This window comes from Musca domestica, unplaced genomic scaffold, assembly GCF_030504385.1.
Source record: "Musca domestica strain aabys unplaced genomic scaffold, Musca_domestica.polishedcontigs.V.1.1 1, whole genome shotgun sequence".
Lineage (NCBI taxonomy): Eukaryota > Metazoa > Arthropoda > Insecta > Diptera > Muscidae > Musca > Musca domestica.
Window position 1 is genome coordinate 7,952,110 of NW_026712114.1, and position 20,337 is coordinate 7,972,446.

At 36.4% G+C, this 20,337-nt stretch overlaps 3 protein-coding genes across 3 annotated transcripts; 2 read left to right on the forward strand and 1 right to left on the reverse strand.

The window, feature by feature from the left end:
* The first annotated feature begins 4,090 nt into the window (after positions 1-4,090).
* LOC101898915 (seminase-like) lies at positions 4,091-4,934 on the forward strand. The gene has a single exon (XM_005191887.4). It carries the CDS (start codon positions 4,128-4,130, stop codon positions 4,887-4,889), a length of 762 nt encoding a protein of 253 aa, XP_005191944.2. The 5' UTR covers positions 4,091-4,127; the 3' UTR covers positions 4,890-4,934.
* Positions 4,935-10,746: 5,812 nt separating this feature from the next.
* Positions 10,747-11,729, reverse strand: LOC101898747 (seminase-like). Its single transcript, XM_005191886.4, has one exon. It carries the CDS (start codon positions 11,552-11,554, stop codon positions 10,775-10,777), a length of 780 nt encoding a protein of 259 aa, XP_005191943.1. The 5' UTR covers positions 11,555-11,729; the 3' UTR covers positions 10,747-10,774.
* A 7,234-nt stretch (positions 11,730-18,963) lies between these two features.
* On the forward strand, positions 18,964-19,895 carry LOC101901491 (seminase-like). Its single transcript, XM_005189806.4, has one exon. The coding sequence runs from the start codon at positions 19,054-19,056 to the stop codon at positions 19,816-19,818; it is 765 nt and encodes a 254-aa protein (XP_005189863.2). The 5' UTR covers positions 18,964-19,053; the 3' UTR covers positions 19,819-19,895.
* Positions 19,896-20,337: the final 442 nt, after the last annotated feature.

The following is a 20,337-nucleotide window of genomic DNA, read 5'->3' on the forward strand; positions in this document are numbered from 1 at the left end:
TCACAAAAGGTCAAAAATTTGAAAAATAAAATTGTACTAAAATTTCACACATCCCAATATTTCTATTAGCACAACACCTGGTGTGAAGATGTTAGATATCGATCCGCTCCTTCTGGTACCTCCCACAAAAAGGGGTCAACATTTTGAATAAGCTCATCCAACTCGAAACCAGCAGCCGATTATTTTCAAACTCGGAACCTTCCAATATTTCTATCAATACAGAACTGGTGTGAAGATAGGATATATCGGACTGCTCCTTCTTGTACCTCTTCCACGATTGGTTACAATTGTCAATATTAAAATCTCTCATAACTTGCAAAACAATTTGGCGATTTTTTTCATTTTTTTTTTTTTTCAAAAATAGGAAATTTATGAACTGACTCCTTCTCGTACCTCTCCTACAAATAGAAATATTGTATTGATGAAAATATTAAATTAAAATTATAATTAACAGTTAATACCAAACAATTGGTAGAAGAACACGAAACATTAAATTTAAGCCGTTTCCGTTACAAATTGAGTCAGAACCTTCAGCATACCGAAAATGTTGAGTACCCTTATATGGGAAATAAATATAAGATTAAACCTGCATCGAACATTTCTATAAGTGAACAATTGACCTCCTCGTAAGCAATTTTACGATTATGTTTCTGAGTATAAGAAAATTCTTGTCAAGGAAATTAAATTTTATTTTTCTTCTTCATAAAGATAAAAGTATTGACGTCGAAGAATCAAACGTCACTACTATTTGCTTTGTATTATTCTGAAGCATTAATTTTAAATCCTTACCACGTCACTTTGCTGACGACATAAAGGCATAACACCCACGATTTGCACTTTCCGTGGCCGAAGCACACCCACATTCCAATTGACAATGGATGTTTTTTTCTGTTCAAAGGTTGTCGTAGACAAAGAAAGCCAACACCGAACGGGGACACTAATGAAACAAAGTGGCTGCTGCTGCAGCATCGGCAAAAGAGCCATGCTTTCATACATTTTTTTTTTCGGATTATTGTTTGTTATAATGAGGGTTTGTTTGAGGAGGTCGCAGGACAATGCTTTAAATGTTATGAATCTAAGCTTTGGGCGTGTAATCGAGAACAGCAAATGGTTTAAACTAATAAAAATATGTTTGGTCCTGAGATTGTGCAAAAAAAAGCATAGCGGGTTTAATGCGAGTATATTTTGTAGTTTATTCAAAAAGGTCATTTGCAAATGGAGGATAATGGTAATAGTAATGTGATAGCATCGCAACAAAATTTAGTTTAACTGGTTCTATATAATGATTTTTTTTAAGTAAGTAAGTACTTTTAGAGCTACCTTGTGTATATATCATTTGATGTTGCCATTTTGTATAAAAATTTCTATTAAACTTAGATCCACCTAGAAAATTTAGAATTATATGGGCGAGACGTAGACGAAGAGTGTATACTACTTGATTGAAAATCCACAAAGGCAGCCTTTATCTGTAAATTTTTGCCGTCAAGAAAATACTCGCGTAATAGATATTCAATATGTTGAGGTGATCGACACTTTAGTATTTTTTAGTGTCAACCTTGCTTTCCAAAATACTCCAGGCACAATAGTCCAACGGATTGGTATTCGGAGATTTTGGTGGCCATTGTGCGCTAGAAATGAAGCGAGAAACCTCATTTTGTAACCATTCTTGGATGGCGCGTGCTGAGTGTCATGGTGCTAAGTCTTGTTGGAGTGCCCAAGGTCTGCGGGCAAAATGTTTGCGTGCCCAATGCTTTAATGCACCCTCCAGAATATTTTCTAATATTCGGCATTTATTCTGAAGCCACGGTTGATTAATATGAGCGGAGAGTGACCATCGGCTGTTTTAGCGGCCCACACCATCACCATGGCCTGCGCTTGAGTTCTGGTGGCCAATCGAAGGTGCACGTTTCAGCTGATCTCTCTGGCAAGTAAACACGATCATGGTTACGAACTGCTGGACAACGAATGTTTTCTAATCGGGAAAAAACAAATTCGGCAGTTCATCACTTTCGGTCAATCGAAGCAATTCTTTAGCTCTTTGAGTCTATTTTCTTTCTGTTGCGGTTTACGTTATTGCACTTTTTATACCCTACACCATAGGATGGAGGTAGATTGATAAAATTTTACTCAAATGTCTGCAGGACAGGTATTGAAAATAGACCATGTAGGTCCACGGTTTGGTATAGCCCCAATATAACGGTACCCCCCGATATTCGGTATTTTGATGATTTTAGCGACATTATTCACCGGAATTGTTTCAAATTTGGTATTTGAAGTTCGTAATGGATTCTACAGCCTAAGACAGAAAATTGTCTGTGCAGGTCCACGTCTTTGTATATCCCCCATATAACGGTACCTCCCGATAATTGGTATTTTGATGATTTTAGCTGCATTATTCACCGATTTTTTTGTTAAGTTTCGCATTTGAATATTGTAATGGCTTATGACAAAATTTACCTATGCAGGTCCATGTCGTCGTATAGACCTTAATATAACAGCTACATTCGGTATTTTTAAGATATTAACAGAATTTTTAACGGATTTTATCGTTTTTGAGAATTTCCAAATTCGTTCCAAATGGTAAAGAGTAATCGAAGTTCGACGCGGCCAAATCTTCAGCTTTTGTACTTGTTGGAATTTCAATGGCTTTACCCCGAGATCATTTTTCAATATTTGCCGAATGGGATGTTGCGATAAGTTCAGCTCACGAGCCATTTTCCAGTCTTTGCGACGCGGGCTTCGATCAAGTGGCTTCTTTACTTTTCGAACTATTTCTGGTGATGTTGCTGTTTTCTTCCGTCCACTTCCTTGACGTCGGGCTACGCTCCCAATATCACGGTAACGAGCGATGGTACGAGACACAAAAGATTTATTCACATTTAAATGCTGGAGTGCTCTAACGATAACCGCATATGGTTTTCCAACCAAATATAAAGAAATCACACTATCACGCTTGAACTCCATCACGAATAACTTTTTTCTGGAAAATGCTCATAAGCAATATTATGAGCTGTCACTGGACAAATTTTAACAGCTGTCGGACGAGTGGCTTAGGAATGACAGAAGTTGCAGTTTTCTCATTTCACCCTGTATAATTATTCAAAATTTTAAGTAGTTGTGGGGGTGGTACCAGAAGGATACCGATACTCCATTCTCCACATCAGATCTTTTGTTAACAAAAATTATTTACTGTGGAATTTTTGACCTTTTGTGGGAAGGTGCGAAAGGAGTGGCCAATGTTGCCCATTTACAAACTCGATCTAAACTTGACACTAATATTGCGATGTTGCCTGATAGATATGCGGACTGAAGGACACCCCTAGATCAACTCCAAATGTCCTGAAAGGAGTTTGGTCCATCGAGACCTAGGGTCTAAAACCGTTATTTTGATGAAATACGTTTTGGCCGTATTATACATTATTTTGATACGGTCAAAACGTGCCTCATCGAAATACCCTCACCTATGGCTGAGGGTATAAAAACATAAAGATCGTAATTACCGAATTTTGGTCTACATTAAAGAATAAGAAGGGTGCGTAGAGAAGAATTATAGCTGTCGGTGAGGCCAGTGCCGAAGAAGTCCACAATTTATCAATTTGCCGTCGTGCGCAAAAAGTGGAACTATATACATCGACTTTATGGAAAATTGGGGTTTGTTGCCATGCCAAATTGAATTGGTGAAAGAATTAAATCTACATTATCCTCGTATTCGCTGAGAATTCAATAATTGATCTCTTAATCAATAGACTAAGATCCGTTTTTTGGTGCAAAATTCTCTTCAGTAATGAGACGAATTTTTGCTTCAATGGATGTGTCAACAGACAAAATTGTCATATTTGGAGGAAAGATAATCCACACGCCATAAGTTGTTATAAAAGTTATTACTTCCTGAGGATGTTATGCAGCCAAAAACGGGAAACCGACCAGATCATATTTATTTAAATTTTGGCGTTCAATTGTTTTTGGGTTTTCCCTTTTCTAAGAAAACAGGCATTAAAATAATAGACATTATTAACAAAACAAATATTTAAAATTTAACAAATATATACAAACAAATAACATCAGCCTAAAAAAGCTGCGACGAACCACAATAGCAATGCCATTTCAATTTCAGTTTTTAACAAACGATGTCACTCCAAACAGTTGCTTGGTTGGTGATTGCTTTGTGTTTGCTGGAGCGGTCTACGACAGCAAAAGCCTTCGATGTAAGCAGTCGCATTGTGGGTGGTGAGCTTACAACCATTGACCGAGTTCCATATATGGTCCAGATATGGAGCAAAGGGAAATTCAATTGCGGCGGAGCATTATTGACCCGAAATTTTATACTAACGGCGGCTCATTGTGTTCATAATGTAATGCCTGCGGACTTGTTTGTCGTGGCTGGGGTCACCACCCTTGCAGATACTGCTGTAAAATACAAAGTGGTGAAAATTTTGAAACCAGCCTCCTTTAGCATGTTCACAATGGATAAAGATGTTGCTGTTCTTAAATTGGCCACCTCGATACAGGGGCGAAATACCCAAACAGCTGAGTTATATTCGGGTAATTTGTTTGCGGGTCAACAGGTGGAAATAGCCGGTTGGGGTCGTACAAGTGAAATGGGAAATATTTCATATCAAATACGTTCCGCACGAGTTCCGGTCATCTCAAAGTCTCAATGTCAGCGGCAATATTCGAGATATATTTATCTCACGGAGAATATGTTTTGTGCCGGTGTTCCGGGAGCTAAAGATACCTGTTCTGGTGACTCTGGTGGTCCGGTAATGTGTAACGGTAAAATTTGTGGCATAGTCTCGTTTGGTGTCGGCTGTGCTCGCCCAGGTTTGCCGGGAGTTTATACCACTATCTCAGAGGTAAGGCCTTTTATAGAGGCGTGTCTTAAGAGATAAATAATGACGTGAAATAAAATAAAGGAAGAATGTGTTTTGAATAAATTATGTCTAATTAAAAAAATTGAAAATATTCAAAAATAGAAAAAATTTGATGCAATATCGGTAAGTGTATTTTTTTTTCCAAAGAATGGGTTTAAATTTGACATTTATTGGTCTCAGGGAGTAAACAAATTAATTGAGAAAATATTTCAGAAAAAAAGGTGGTCTATGTATTTTTTCTTTAATTTAAACCACAAATACTACCTTGCGACATTTTTAGTGTACAGAAATAAAAACACTGTGCAATACAAAAAATATTTTACAAAAAAATCCAGCAGCTTATGAAAGTACAGCTAAAAGTAGAAGCCACGTGTATCGGAATTTCGAAAGTTTAAAACACAAAGTAATATGATGTCATTTGGAATTGCAATTTACGAATTTCGGAAAGTAATGCTAGATTTGTTTGCTCAATTGTGCCGATTTTGGAAATAAGAAAAAAATTAAAGAAATGTTCGAATTAAAAAAAAAACCAGTAAAGAAAGTCTTAAAGTCGGGCGGGGCCGACTTTATGATACCCTACACTACTTTGCTAATTTAGTAGAGCTCCGCATATCTACAAAACGTTTTTATGGGAGAATTCAGTCATACACGCTATGATTATAATTATAATTTAAAGTTCAAAGGACTAAATATGCCGAAGCATTTGTATATTTTAAATTCGGACTTGTATTGCCCATTTGGTGCACAATTAATTTGAAATCGGATAAAAATCGGAACCGATCTCGATAAAATTTGGCAAAGATATTTCTGAGCTGTATTTGATATATTTCCCTGAATATCGTTGTTATGGAGTGCATATTACGGCTGTGGTTAACAAATATAACAAATCGGATGAACAGTATATATGGGAGCTATAGCTATATCTGAACCGATCTGCACCAAATTTGACATACTAGCTTCTAGACTCAATTCGGTCGTATGTCATCCCATTTGGGCAAAGAAGTTTGATGCACAATCAAAGGTAAATCGGACCAAGTTATATATGGGAGCTATATCTAAATTTTGACCGATTATCTCCAATTTCAATAGGGTTCGTCCTTGGACCAAACAAATGACTTGTGCAAAATTTAATCTGGATAGGGCAATAAATGCGAACTGTACTTTGTTTACAAAAATACATGGACAGACGGACGGACGGACGGACATTCATAAATCGACTCAGAATGTGATTCTATGCAGATCATCAAAAGGAACTATGGGTCTATCTCATTTCCTTTTGCCTGTTACAAACAAATGCACAAAGACATAATACCCTGACCACCTTGTGGTGTAGGGTATAAAAAACAAAAGTACTGCTGAGTGGTGCCGTTTATTTATTCCTTCTCCCATAAGACTACAGAGGTCGTATCTAATTTGAAACTGCCAAAAAGTGTCTAATCGAAAAAAAAAAAAAAACGGTTTCAGACCCTAGATCTCTTTAGACCAAATCCAAGAAAGAAAATAATTTACTGCCCAGAAAGAAAAAAAAATAATCCGATTTGGCTCCAACTTCGCAAATCTTAATATTTGCATCAATGCTAGGTAAGGTGCTCAACACAAAGGGTAAAAATTTTGAATAAATATAACTCTTAAAAAATGCGAAGTAAGCATCCGATTCTCTTCAATTTTCGCACATCACAGTATTTTTATTAACGCAAGGTCTGATGTGAAGATCGAATATGTCAGTCCACTAAATCTGGTACCTCCCCCACAAAGGGTCAAAATTTTGAATAATTACAAGGTGAAATAAAAAATCTGCAACAAAGTCAAACGCCATAATTTTTACTTTTTAAATTTATTGAACGAAAGCCGAAATGTCTTAAATAACATCAAATTTTAGAATTGGTCACCTTTGGCACGAATTATGGCCTTCAAACGGCCAATGAAACCGTCACACGCTGTCCGAATGTTGCTCTGCGGTATTTTGGCCCATTCCCGACGAAGCGCTTGGTATTTGTTAGTGCCATCCTTGCTTTCCAAAATACTCCAGACACAATAGTCCAACGGATTGGTATCCGGAGATTTTGGTGGCCATTGTGCGCTGGAAATGAAACGAGGAACCTCATTTTGCAACCATTCTTGGGTGGCGCGTGCTTAGTGCGATGGTGCTGAGTCCTGTTGGAATGTTCAAGGTTTGAGGCCAAAATGTTTGCGTACCCAAGGCTTGAATACACCCTCCAGAATATTTTGATAATATTCGGCATTTATTCTGATACCACGGTCGGTTAATACGAGCGGAGAGCAATCATCGGCAGGTATGGCGGCCCACACCATCGCCGCGGCCGGCGCTTGAGTTCTGGTGGCCAAAAGAAAATTCGGCAGTTCACCACTTTCGGCCAAGCCAAGAAACTCTTTAGCTCTTTTGAGTCTATTTATTTTCTTCTGCAATGTAAAATCTTCCATTTTTGGAATTTCAATAGCTTTACCCCGAGCTCATATTTTAATATTTGCCGAATGGAATATGGCAATATGTTCAGATCACGAGTCATTTTTCGACCATTGCGATGCGAGTTTCGATGCTGATGTTGCTGTTTTCATCCGTTCACTTCCTTGACGTCGGGCTACGCTACCAGTATCACGGTAACGAGCGATGGTACGAGACACAAAAGATTTACTCACATTTAAATGCTGGAGTGCTCTAACGATAGCCACTTGTTGTTTTCCAGCCTAATATAAAGAAATCACTCTATCACGCTTGAACTCCATAACGAATAACTTTTTTCTGGAAAATTCTCACCAAAATGCCTTGTACACTTGTAAACAATATAATGAGCTGTCATTGGAATAATTTTAATAGCTGTCGGACTAGTGGCTTAATAATGACAGCAGTGTGAAATTGGTTGCAATATTTTCATCTCACCCTGTATAACGGTCCACTCCTGGAATATATCGGTCCTCCCCCACAAAAACTGTTCGAGATATTGAAAGAAATTAAATGGCACTATTTACCACAACTCAGGACAATCTATAATTTTTTACGAAATTCGAAAATTCCAAGTCTGGCATACTTTCGACTTTTTTTGGAAATGGTATCAGAAAAGGATTAACGGCACAAACCTAGCACAATTCACCACAACTTTTATTTTTTTTTTTAATTTGCAATTATCTCACAATTTTTTGGATTTTGTAAATATCTTTGCCAGTTTTCCGAATTTCAAGAAAAAATGCAATTCTGTCGTACTTTCGAAAATATCGTTTTTTTTCAGAAATGGTCAGAAATATCAACGTTAATGTTAACGGCATAAATGAGCACAAATCAATTTTTTTCAAAACTCGAAAGATACAAAAAATCCTCACAAAAGAGCAAAACTTTCCTTTTTTTGAAATTCGAAAATTGGAGTTCTGGTATACTTTCGAAAATATTTGTTTTGTTTTAGAAATTGTAATAGATATAGCAAAAGTGTTGACAGCACAAACGAACACCAAACAAGCACAATTCAGCACAGCTTTTATTTTCTTTAAGTTAAAAATGTGCAACTCCTTACATTTTTTCGAAAAAAAATTAAAACATTTGCTGGATTTCGAATTTCGAAAAAAATCGGCACATATGAACACAACTTTCGTTTTTTCAAAATTTGAATATTGGAATTCTGGCCTACTTTCGAAAATATGATTTTTTTTCGGAAATGGTAAGAAATATTGAAAAAAAAATTTAACAACACAAAAGAGTGCAAACCAAGAACAACCTTATTTTTTCAAAATTTTAAACTTGCAATTCTCCTAGATTTTTTTTCGAAAAAATCTTTGTTTGAATATATTCGCCAATTTTTCCAGTTTCAAAAAAACTGTCACAATTAAATACAACTTTGCGTCTTTGAAACTTAAAAATTGCAATTCCAACGGACACCACATCACAAAGTAACCAAAGTAGAGGGTCAAGTTCCCCCTACTTTCACATTTTTTGAATTAAGATTTCTTGGATTTCGTTGATTTTAGGTATGCAGTGTCTTTGGCAAAGTTACAGACAAAAAGAGCCTTATTTCGGGAGAAATTTATAACCCTAAAGTTAGTCAAAAAAGGGGTCTTCTTTTGTGAAAAACTATTAAAAATCCCTTTAAACGGGATCGTACCAAGTCAAAATATCGTATGTATGTACTATATGTCCCAGTATACATTTAAAATTTATCACGTGCTATTTACTTTCGTACCATTTATAGACTACAGATATGTGGAACAGGTCGTAACAAAAACAAAATAAAAACAAGTAAGCAAAGGCTACAGTCGAGCGGGGCCGACCATTGAATACCCTACAACACTATATTAAACGATACAGTTTATATAGGCGAGATACTCGAAAGAATTCCACAAGATATTGTGACAAATTATAAAAGAAAACCATCAGGTTTCGTTCTCTAATTTTCGAATAATAGCAACTTAAACTAATTTGCTCATTTCCAATTTATTGGTAGATGTTGCTCTTAAATGATCTTCCTAGATCTGGAACCAATATTTCCCAAAGACCTATAATCTCTCAGAAGTGGAAAAAGATTAACAGTTATTATTGGTTTTTGAATGAAACGCATCTATATGAGATACAGACATTTGACTATATTCTTCAACGAAATCAGCATTAACGAAATAGTCAGAAGTGCGTCTTTCCTGTATTTGTGAATTCTCCAAAAAGTCACTGGAATGAACATTTTCGTATTTTGTCTATTTTGCCATCCAAAACTGCTTGGCTTTTGCAATGTCCGGTAACCCCCATTCAAATGTGCGTGAGGACCGGGCGATAATTACGACCTGCTGACAATTTTGCAGTTTTTTGGACCATTTCAACCCCCAAATATATGACGATCATCTCCAAAAAGAGTAGGCTTCTATTCTGACCCTCATCTTATCCCCATGCAAAATTTCGTAAGGATCGGTACATAAATGCGCTCTGTATATGATATCCTGATATCCTAACTACTTAGTTGTGTTTATTATTTTACATATTATTACCAAATGTTTAATTCAAAATGAAAATATGCCAAAAATATGACAAAATTGAAAAATATGAGAAAATTTACAAAATCAATATTTTCATCTTTAGAGAGATATTTTTATGCGATTTTTTAGGCGTTTTTTCTTTTCTACCAAGAGTCCATTCTGAATTAATGAGAACTGTCGAAATCAGTTCAGGCGTTCTCGACATAAAAGAGATCTTTCAAGCATATCTTCTTTGATCGACATGTATATCGCACATATTTTGCTATATATCCGATTTGTTGGATGTTAACATCAATGTAAAGATCAGAAGTAACCCTGTAATGGCTTTGTGATTTCGCCGGGATTTAAAATATTCGCAGTTTAATGAAAAATTTCGATTTTTTTCAATACAAAATATATGGTCTATTTTACCCGCTAAATATAATCCGATGACCACCCAAATTGGTAGGCTTCTTCCCCGCCCTAAACTGTAGCTACATGCAAAGTTCCGCGTCGATTGGTCTATAATTGCGACCTGTATAGCTACTGCAAAATCCGACATTTTTTCAGTATTTGGTCCATTTAAACCCCTAAACATTTGGCGATCATCTCCAAAAGCAATAGGGTTCTATTCTGGTCCAAGCCCCACCTACATTCTAAATTTCGTGAAGATCGGGCCATAATTGCGACCTGTAGAGTGATTACAAATTAACATGGACAGACGGACAGACGGACAGACGGACAGACGGACGGACGGACATACATAGCTAGATCGACTCAGCTCGGCGAGATAGGAAGATCCATATATACTTTCCTATGTGGGAAATCAATATTTCGTGGTGTTACATAATTTTTGGCCCAATCAAACTTATAATACCCCCAACACATAGTGTTGTAGGGTATAATCATAATAATTTTTTTTTCACTGCAAATAATTTATTTATAACTTTACTTTTCTATTGCTTCATAGCTCTTCTAATAAAACTGCGCACGGCACGAATTCCAGTATAAACACCAGGATAATTAGGTCTTGCACAGCCCACACCGAACGATACAATGCCACAAAGTTTACCATTACAGACAGCAGGTCCACCCGAGTCACCGGAACACGAATCTTTTTTCCCCGGTTGTGATGCACAGAACATTGTATTGCTCAGCGGTAGAACATCTTGATATTGAGCTTCACATGTCGCCTTGGCAATGACCGGAACAACAACACGGCGAACATGCGTGGCAACACTTTTACCATTTTCTCTTTTCAAACCCCAACCGGACACTTTCATTTTCATGCCAACCCTTATGGGTTCCGTATTCAAGGGAATTGGTTTAATTTTAGGTCCCTTCATGGGTTTGGCCAGCTTAAAGACTACTACATCTCGATTCATGGTGTTCAATGAAAATTTTTTCGGACGAATTATTTTCCTTACTTTACGTATTACACCAGGTTCATTGAGATTGCTGGCACCACCAACAATTGTCAGCTGTCTGGGTCTGGTATTGACGGCACAATGAGCTGCAGAAACCACAAATTTCGGGGAGACCAATGAACCGCCACAAATGAAATAGCCATTGGACCACACCTGCATCAGATAGGGAACATTTCGGATGAACGATTTGACGCCACCAACAATTCGATTTGATTTTTCCACCGGTTCCGCCTCTACTTTTGTGGCTGAGCCAAGAAAGTGAACAGAAAACAGCAGGGCCACAAAATAAGTGCGTCTGCGAAGAGACATTGTTCGGTTGGAAGATTTTCTATCAAATAAATTTTATGCAATAAATATTTTCGGAGGTTACTTTCGATTTCAATGCCGGTTGCCAGCAGCAAATATAGCTATTTATTTGTTTGGTATTCATAATGTTCAGAGTTTTTATTAAATTTTCTTTTGTTCGAAAACAGTTGGCCTAATAAGTTTTCAAAAGAATTTAAAAATAATTCCAACGGTATTATGTTAAGTACTAATAAAAATTCTATGCAATACAACTCAATTTTTAAAATATGTTTGAAAAGCATACCAAAAGTAAGATAAAAATAGCCAAAACTGAAATATGTATCTGTGTTTATACCTAGCAAAGATCTGATTATCGAATAATGAATTTAATAGCTACATTGTAGTAGCATAAATATGCTATCAAGAGCCACTTATTTATTTACTTCGAACAAGTAAAACCGACGCACAGTGGGGTGAGATTCTCAAAAGCGGAGATTAATTAAGGGAAGCATTCTATCGGTTTGAAATGTTGCTAAGACATTTATGTTACCCCTAGTATGTGTGGTATTAAAATGGGAAATATCGGTTTACGTTTCGGTAAGGTCACCATATAGCGTTACTTGCTGATTTTCTGTATTTTGAATGTTTTGACCAATTTTAAATCAAATAAATTTGCGTTTATAGTTCTGAATAAGTATAATCTCCAATGAATAAACTTTTCAAGATTGCTTCAGTAGTTGGTGTGGGCCCCATATTACCAATTTTTGGTGTTTTGAAGGTTTCGACCACAATTTCAATCCCAATCATGAGAAATTTAATATTTTAAGTGCTTAGCGGACAAAATCGCACCCTTCTAAGTTTTTTTTGAAAACAAATCCCCTATTATATATTGACCATATAAAACGGCACTTCCATATTATAGATATCTTGAGAATCTCTTCCTACAAACATTTTGTGAAGTCCACAATTTACAGTGGACTCTAATGGTACTTCCTATTAGGTATGTAATGTAAAAAGAACAACAAAAACCAAAAAAAAAAAAAAAAAAAAAAAACAAATAAGCAAAGGCTATAGTCGTGCGGGGCCGACCATGTGATACCCTGCAACACTACAATACGTCAGAAGCACTCTTATGTCCAAGTCCATTTTGGAAGTTTTCGCTTTTGAAATTTTCCAAGGAGCACTGCCCAGATATTGCCCTTACCATTTCGACCAGGGACATTTGCACATTTCGCTGTGCTGTTAGTTGTTGTGGTCCATTTTACAGCTAAATATAATCCAATGGTCATCCAAAAAGCTAGAATTCTTAACTCTCTTCTCAGGCATGTCTATTGGCTTCAATTGTGTGATCAGGAATTTTTTTCTGTTTTTGGTTCATTTGAGCCCCTTAATATTTTGCGATCATTTTCAAAAGCAAGAAGCCGCTCTGCATCTACAAATTTAGACACATCTATATGATTTGCTTGTCTACAATATTTGGCTATATTCATCAACGAAATCAGCATAAAAAAAACAACACTTCGCCTTTGTGTATTTCGGATATCGCCTGTAAGTAATGTTGGTATTTTTCAGACAAAAATAGTGGTTCATTCTACCCGCTGTCCTAAACACTAACTTCATGCGAGATTTCGTGTCCTATTTATATCCTTTATAACGGCTGCAAAATCAGAAACATTTTTAGTTGTAGGTCCATTTCAACTCCTAAATATATTGCGGACATATTTGAAAACAATAGACCTAGCCCTTCTGAGCCCAACCCTACCCATACCCTAAAATCGCATACGATAAAAAAATATAAAAAAATAAAAATATGTCATAAAATACTACAAAATCTATATTAACATCATTGTTAGCATCTCTTTATGCGGTTTTTTAGATTTTATACTTTTATGCCAAGAGGGCATTCTGAAATCACAACATTTGTCCAAAACGGTCCAGCCATTCTTGAGATATAAACATTCTAGCTAACATCTCCTCCTTTTGCATATACATATTGTATATATTTCGCTATATATATCCGATATATTTACTATTGACATCTACAAAATAGTCAAAATTGACCATATTCGCGGTTTTGTGGAAGGAAATTTGACTTTTATTTCACACAAATGCTATGGTCAATTTCACCTACTAACTATTACCCGATGACGATCAAAATTGGAAGGCTTCTGCCCAGCCCCAAGACCTAGCACCGTGCTAACTCCCGCTTCGATTGGTCTATAATTGTGACATGTATAAAGGAAATTTTTCAGTTTTTGGTCCATTTCAACCCCTAAATATTATGCGATCATCTCCAAAAAGAATAGGGTTCTATTCTGGCCCTAACCCCACCTCCGTTTTCAATTTCGTGAGGATTGGGCCATAATTGCGACCAGTAGAGTGATTACAAATTAACATGGACAGACGGACAGACGGACGGACGGACATACATAGCTAGATCTACTGAGCTCGGCGAGATAGGAAGATCCATATATACTTTCCTATATGGGAAACCAATATTTCGAGGTGTTATATAATTTTTGACCCAATCAATTTTATAATACCCCCAACACATAGTGTTGTAGGGTATAAAAAGTTTGGATGGCGGACCCATTTCCCAGTACTCTTTGAAATTCACAATTTGCAATCTTTGTAGCAACATTAGATTTGGTTTAAAGATGAGATGTGTAAGTGTAATTTTATATTTTTAGAGTGAAACTGTTACCGAAACTTTGACACTTAAATTCCCGAACAAAAACAACCGCAAATTTTTGGAGTTATTACCATGCACTGCAGACATAACTCTCAACAAATTTCCGTTCTATCCGATCTCAAATGCGTGTATAAATTCCGAAATCACCTTGGACTACGGTCGGGCTGCGAATAATTTAATATAAATTAATACTTATGTTAAGACAAATAGTTGTTATTTAAATTCTACGAGGTATGGAAAAATATTGGAAAATTTCCATATGTTCGTATTGCTGATACACAATGTTTTTTTTTTTTTTTTTTTTCGAAACAATGTTATTTTTCACACACTTTTCCTAAGCTAAATAATCTTAGATTAACATATGTTCACGCTTATTTTAATAAAAACACAAAAACAAAGAAGCAGTTATGTTCGGCCACGCCGAACTTTTTATACCCTCCATAATTAGGAAAGTAACTCATTTAAAAATATGTGAATATCCAATCCAAATTTCAAACAATTCTGTACAAAAGTTGGCTTCATTCATCAAAATACTGAATATCGGGAGGACAGGGGCTATATAACAAAAAAAAAAAAAACGTTACGAAATCCACAAACTGAATTTTAAGTAATTCCGTTAGAAAATATGGCTTAAATAATCGAATACGGAATATCGGGAAGAGCCTTTTTATGGGAGCTATAGGAAAACGTGAACCTATATATACAGTAATACAACATTCAATATGAACCCTAAAAATCGAGTTTTGAGCTTTTCTGCTAGAAACTGAGCACAAAATCATCAAAATACCGAATATGGGAAGGTACAATTATATGGGCCGTATAGGAAACCGTGAAGCTATCTAGGCACACAGAATGTAGAATATATTATGAACTCTAAATACAGAATTTAAAACTTTTTCGATAGACAGCTAAAATCGTCAAAATATCGAATATTGCGCGATACCTTTACAGGGTAAAAAAACTACAACAAATTCAAACGCCATAATTTTTACAACTTTTTTTTTAAAAATTTTTTAAATGAAAGCAAAAAGGTCGGAAATAGCATCAAATTTTAGAATTAGTTTATATTTGTTCAAATTGGTCAAATTTGGCACGTGTTATGGCCTTCAAACGGCCAATGAAACCGTCACAAGCTGCCTGAATTTTGCTCTGCGGTATTTTGGTTCATTTCCGGCGAAGCGATTGCTTGAGGTGATCGTGCCAACCTTGCTTTCCAAAATACTCCAGACACAATAGTCCAACGGATTGGTATCCGGAGATATTGGTGGCCATTGTGCGCTGGAAATGAAACTTCATTTTGTAACCATTCTTGGGTGGCGCGTGCTGAGTGCGATGGTGCTGAGTCCTGTTGGTCATGTCCTAGGTTTGCGACCTTGTTTGCGTGTGCAAGGCTTTAATACACCCTCCAGAATATTTTCGCCATAATATTCGTCATTTATTTTGATGCCACGGTCGATTAATACGAGCAGAGAGCGACCATCGGCTATTATGGGGGCCCACACCATCACCATAGCTGGCGCTTGAGTTCTGGTGGCCAACCGAAGGTACATATTTTCAGCTGACCTCCTTGGCAAATAAACACGATTATTTTGTTTTTTTTTTTTTTTTTTTACAAACTGCTGGACAACGAATGTTTTCTCATCGGAGAAAACAAAATTCGGCAATTCACCACTTTCGGCCAAGCGAAGCAAATCTTTAGTTCTCTTGAGTATATTTTCTTTCTGTAGCGGTGTAACTTCTTGCACTTTTTGGAATTGCAATGGATTTACCCCGAGATCATTTTTCAATATTTGCCGAATGGGATATTTCGACAGGTTCAGCTCACGAGCCATTTTTCGACCATTGCGACGCGGGCTTCGATCAAGTAGCTTCTTTACTTTTCGAACCATTTCTGCTGATGTAGCTGTTTCCTTCCGTCCACTTCCTTGACGTAGGGCTACGTTACCAGTATCACGGTAATGAGCGATGCTACGAGGCACAAAAGATTTATTCACATTTAAATACTGGAGTGCTCTAACGATAGCCACTTGTAGTTTCCAGCCAAAAATAAAGAAATCGCACTATCACGCTTGAATTCCATCACGAATAACTTTTTTTCTGGAAAATTATCACCAAAATGCTTCAGTACGCTTGTAAACGATATCATGAGCTGTCACTGTTAGAATTATAACAGCTGTCGGATGAGTGGCTTATAAGTGACAGCAATCTGAAGTTGGTTGCAATTTTTTCATATCACCCTGTAGGAAAACCTGAATCTATGTGGACAATATTTTGCCAAGGGAGGTGGATTCCAATACAAATTCTAAATGAGTTCGTTTAAAGATGTGGCTAAAATCGTAAAAATTCCGAATATCGGGAGGTACAATTATGTGAGGACTATGTGAAAAAAGTGGATCTTTAAAAACAAAATTCTGCCACAGAAATTAGATCCCAATAAAATTCTACAGAATTTTAAACTATAACATTGAAAAGTGTGGCTAAAATCGTCAAATTCCGAATATCGAAAGGTACAATTATATGGGGGCTATATGAAAATGTTGACCGAGATAGCTTAATTTGACTTGGCTGAACTTGTCAAAACATAACTCCATGCAAATTTGTATTTTCTTATCATATGCCGTTTGGACTCTTGTGTGATTACAACAGATGACGGACGGACGGACATGGCTAAATCGACTTAGAATGTTACGCTGATCAAGAATATATACGTTGTTGGACCTAAAAGATTATTATTCGATTAATTACAAACGGAATGACAAACTTAATATACACTTCATATAATGTACGTGGGGGCGGATAAAAAAATTCCATCATCTAGATATCTCGACGTTATTTTCTCACGATATTTAAAAAGTGAATAAACTCTGTGACAAATTATGCTAGGTTTTGCAGAAGGTTATGATATGCGTGGCTTCAAACTTAACCTTTAAGTTCGCAATTAAATTTCATAATCATTCTTTCAAAAGTTGAAATGTTAAATAAATATTTGAACAACTGTGGTGAGGCTGAAAAACAAGTGAGACATAAACATATGGCTGTGCGACATTAGATTGGTGTCGTTCAAGTGCGACATTAGATTGGTGTGGTAATTTGAGAACAATTTTTTTAATATGATTTCCACAAAAACATTAAAAATCCAATTATTTTTAATGATATATCCTAATATATTGTATTTTACAAGGTTTTGACCAAGACATAAAGAAATTCGAAAATCAAGGAGAAAATCGGAACTAAATTGACATTATATCCTTAAATATGATAAGATTGATTAGAAATTTAAAAAAAAAAAAAAAATAAAAAAATTATAAAAAATTATATTCGAAATTTTTAAACAAATAATGAGTTTGTTAATGTATGAAAACACATGTAAAAATTCTTTATAAACGAAAAACATGTTAAAAAGCAGTAAGTTCGACCGGGCCGAACTTTGGAACGAATTTGAAAATTTTTAAAAAATTCTGTTAAAATTTTAAAAATACCAAATATAGCCGTTATATTGGTATCTATACGACGTGGACCTACATGGGCATTGTTTGTCATAAGCCATTACCATATTCAAATTCGAAACTTGAAATAAACAGTGAATAATGTAGCTAAAATCATCAAAATATCGTTATATCGGAGCTGTTGGAAGACCTGCACCTCCATAGACAATTTTCTGTCACAGGTTGTAGCATCCAATACGAACTTCAAATACCACATCTCAAACAATTTCGGTGGGTATTGTACCTAAAATCGTCAAAATACCGAATATAGGGAGGTACTGATATATGGGGCCTATACGAAGACCTGGACCTGCATAGACAATTTTCTATCACAGACTGAAGCCTCAGAACGAACTCCAAATACATACATTTGAAACAATTCTGGTTAATAATGACGCTAAAATCATCAAAACACCGAATATTGGGAGGTACCGTTATATGGGGGCTATACGAAGACGTGGACCTGCACAGACAATTTTCTGACATAGGCTGTAGTATCCATTACGAACTTCAAATACCAAATTTTAAACAATTCCGGTTAATAATGTCGCTAAAATCATCAGAATACCGAATATAGGGAGGTACCGTTATATGGGGGCTATACGAAGACGTGGACCTGCACAGACAATTTTCTGTCTTTGGGTGTAGTATCCATTTCGAACTTCAAATACCAAATTTGAAACAATTCCGGAGAATAATGTCGCTAAAATCATCAAAATACCGAATATGGGGAGATATCGTTATATGGGGACTATATGAAGACGTGGACTTGCACAGACAATTTTCTGTCTTAGGCTGTAGTATCCATTTCGAACTTCAAATAACAAATTTGAAACAATTCCGGTGAATAGTGTCGCTTAAATCATAAAAATACCGAATATCGGGAGGTACCGTTATATGGGGGCTATACGAAGACGTGGACTTGCACAGACAATTTTCTGTCTTAGGCTGTATTTTGAAATTCAAATATCAAATTTGAAACCATTCCGGTGTATAGTGTCGCTAAAATCATCAAAATACCGAATATTGGCTGGTACCGTTATATGGGGGCTATACGAAAACGTGGACCTACATGGCCCATTTACGAACTAACCTGCCTACTGGAAAAGTAAACATGTGTGCAAAATTTTAGCCTTCTATCTCAAATTTTCTCAATTTTTTTTTTTTAATTTTTGCAGTACACCCTAATATACCGCGAATTCTCGAGGAAATAAAGCTTGCTTCAATTCAAGGTTACGTTTTAATAAAACGAAAACATGTCACCTTTATAAGCAACATTCTTGCGATTAGAAAACTTCAAATTCTTTTAGAATTTTAATATAAACTAGTCAAACGGAAATCGCATCATGACGATATTTAACGGTATTGTTTATCTAACAACGTGTTTACTGTTACTACTATCGCCAGCCAGCAGTCAGTCGACCCAAAGCTTGGCACGCATTGTGGGCGGTACTAAAACAACAATTAACAATGTTCCCTATTTGGTACAACTAAGGCAACAAGGACAATTTATTTGTGGTGGAACTCTGGTGGCACCACGATTTGTAGTGACGGCGGCCCATTGTGTCATTGGTATTCGGCCCGGTCAATTGACAGTGGTTGGTGGTGCAACACGTCTATCGCAAAGGGGTGTAAGACGTGCCGTGAGGAAAGTAATTCGCCCATCATCCTTTACAATGAAAAACCTGAGTCGAGATGTAGCCGTTCTGAAGCTGGCCTCACCCATGAGGGGTTCCAATACTAGACCCATTGCTTTGAATACCGCCAAATTGTCAAGAAATATGTCGATAAGAGTTTCTGGATGGGGCCTCACAAAAGAGAACTCAAATCGTGTATCTGCCCAAGTAAGAACGGTGACCGTTCCAATTATAAGCAAAGCAAGATGTGCTGCAAATTATCGCCAACTTTTGACCCTGACGCCAACAATGTTCTGTGCAGCGGCTCCCGGAAAGGATGCATGTACTGGTGATTCTGGCGGACCAGCTGTCTGCAATGGTAGACTATGTGGCGTTGTCTCCTTCGGTTATGGCTGTGCACGTTCCAATTTCCCTGGAATATATACCTCTATACGATCTGTCCAAGGCATTATACGAAAGGCATTGAAACAATAATAAGAAAAGGGAGTTATGCTGATAATTGATTGTAATCTGTTATTTATTCTATGTAAGCTAATATAATGAAAGTGTTTTGATGGGAAATGTGTTTAATATTTCTAGATATGCACCGGTTTAAGCTAGATTTTGGATATCTGGCTCAAGGCTTTGAATGACGCGTCGATCAATATTTTTTTATACCCTCCATCATAGTATGGAGTGTCAGTCTATCCGCCTGTATAAATCACTGTAGCTTCCAAACGAACTGAAGTAGGTTGATAAAATTTTACTGAAATGTGTATGTTGGTCCGCAAGACTGTTGGCATTGAAAATGGGCAACAAAGTCAAACGCCATAATTTTTACATTTTCTTAAATTGTATTGAATGAAAGCTAAAAATGTCGGAAATAGTATCAAATTTTACAATAAGTTTAGATTTGTTCGAATTGGTCACATTTGGGACGAATTATGGCCTTCAAACGGCTAATGGAACCGTCACACGCTGTCGGAATATTGCTCTGCGGTATTTTGGTCCCTT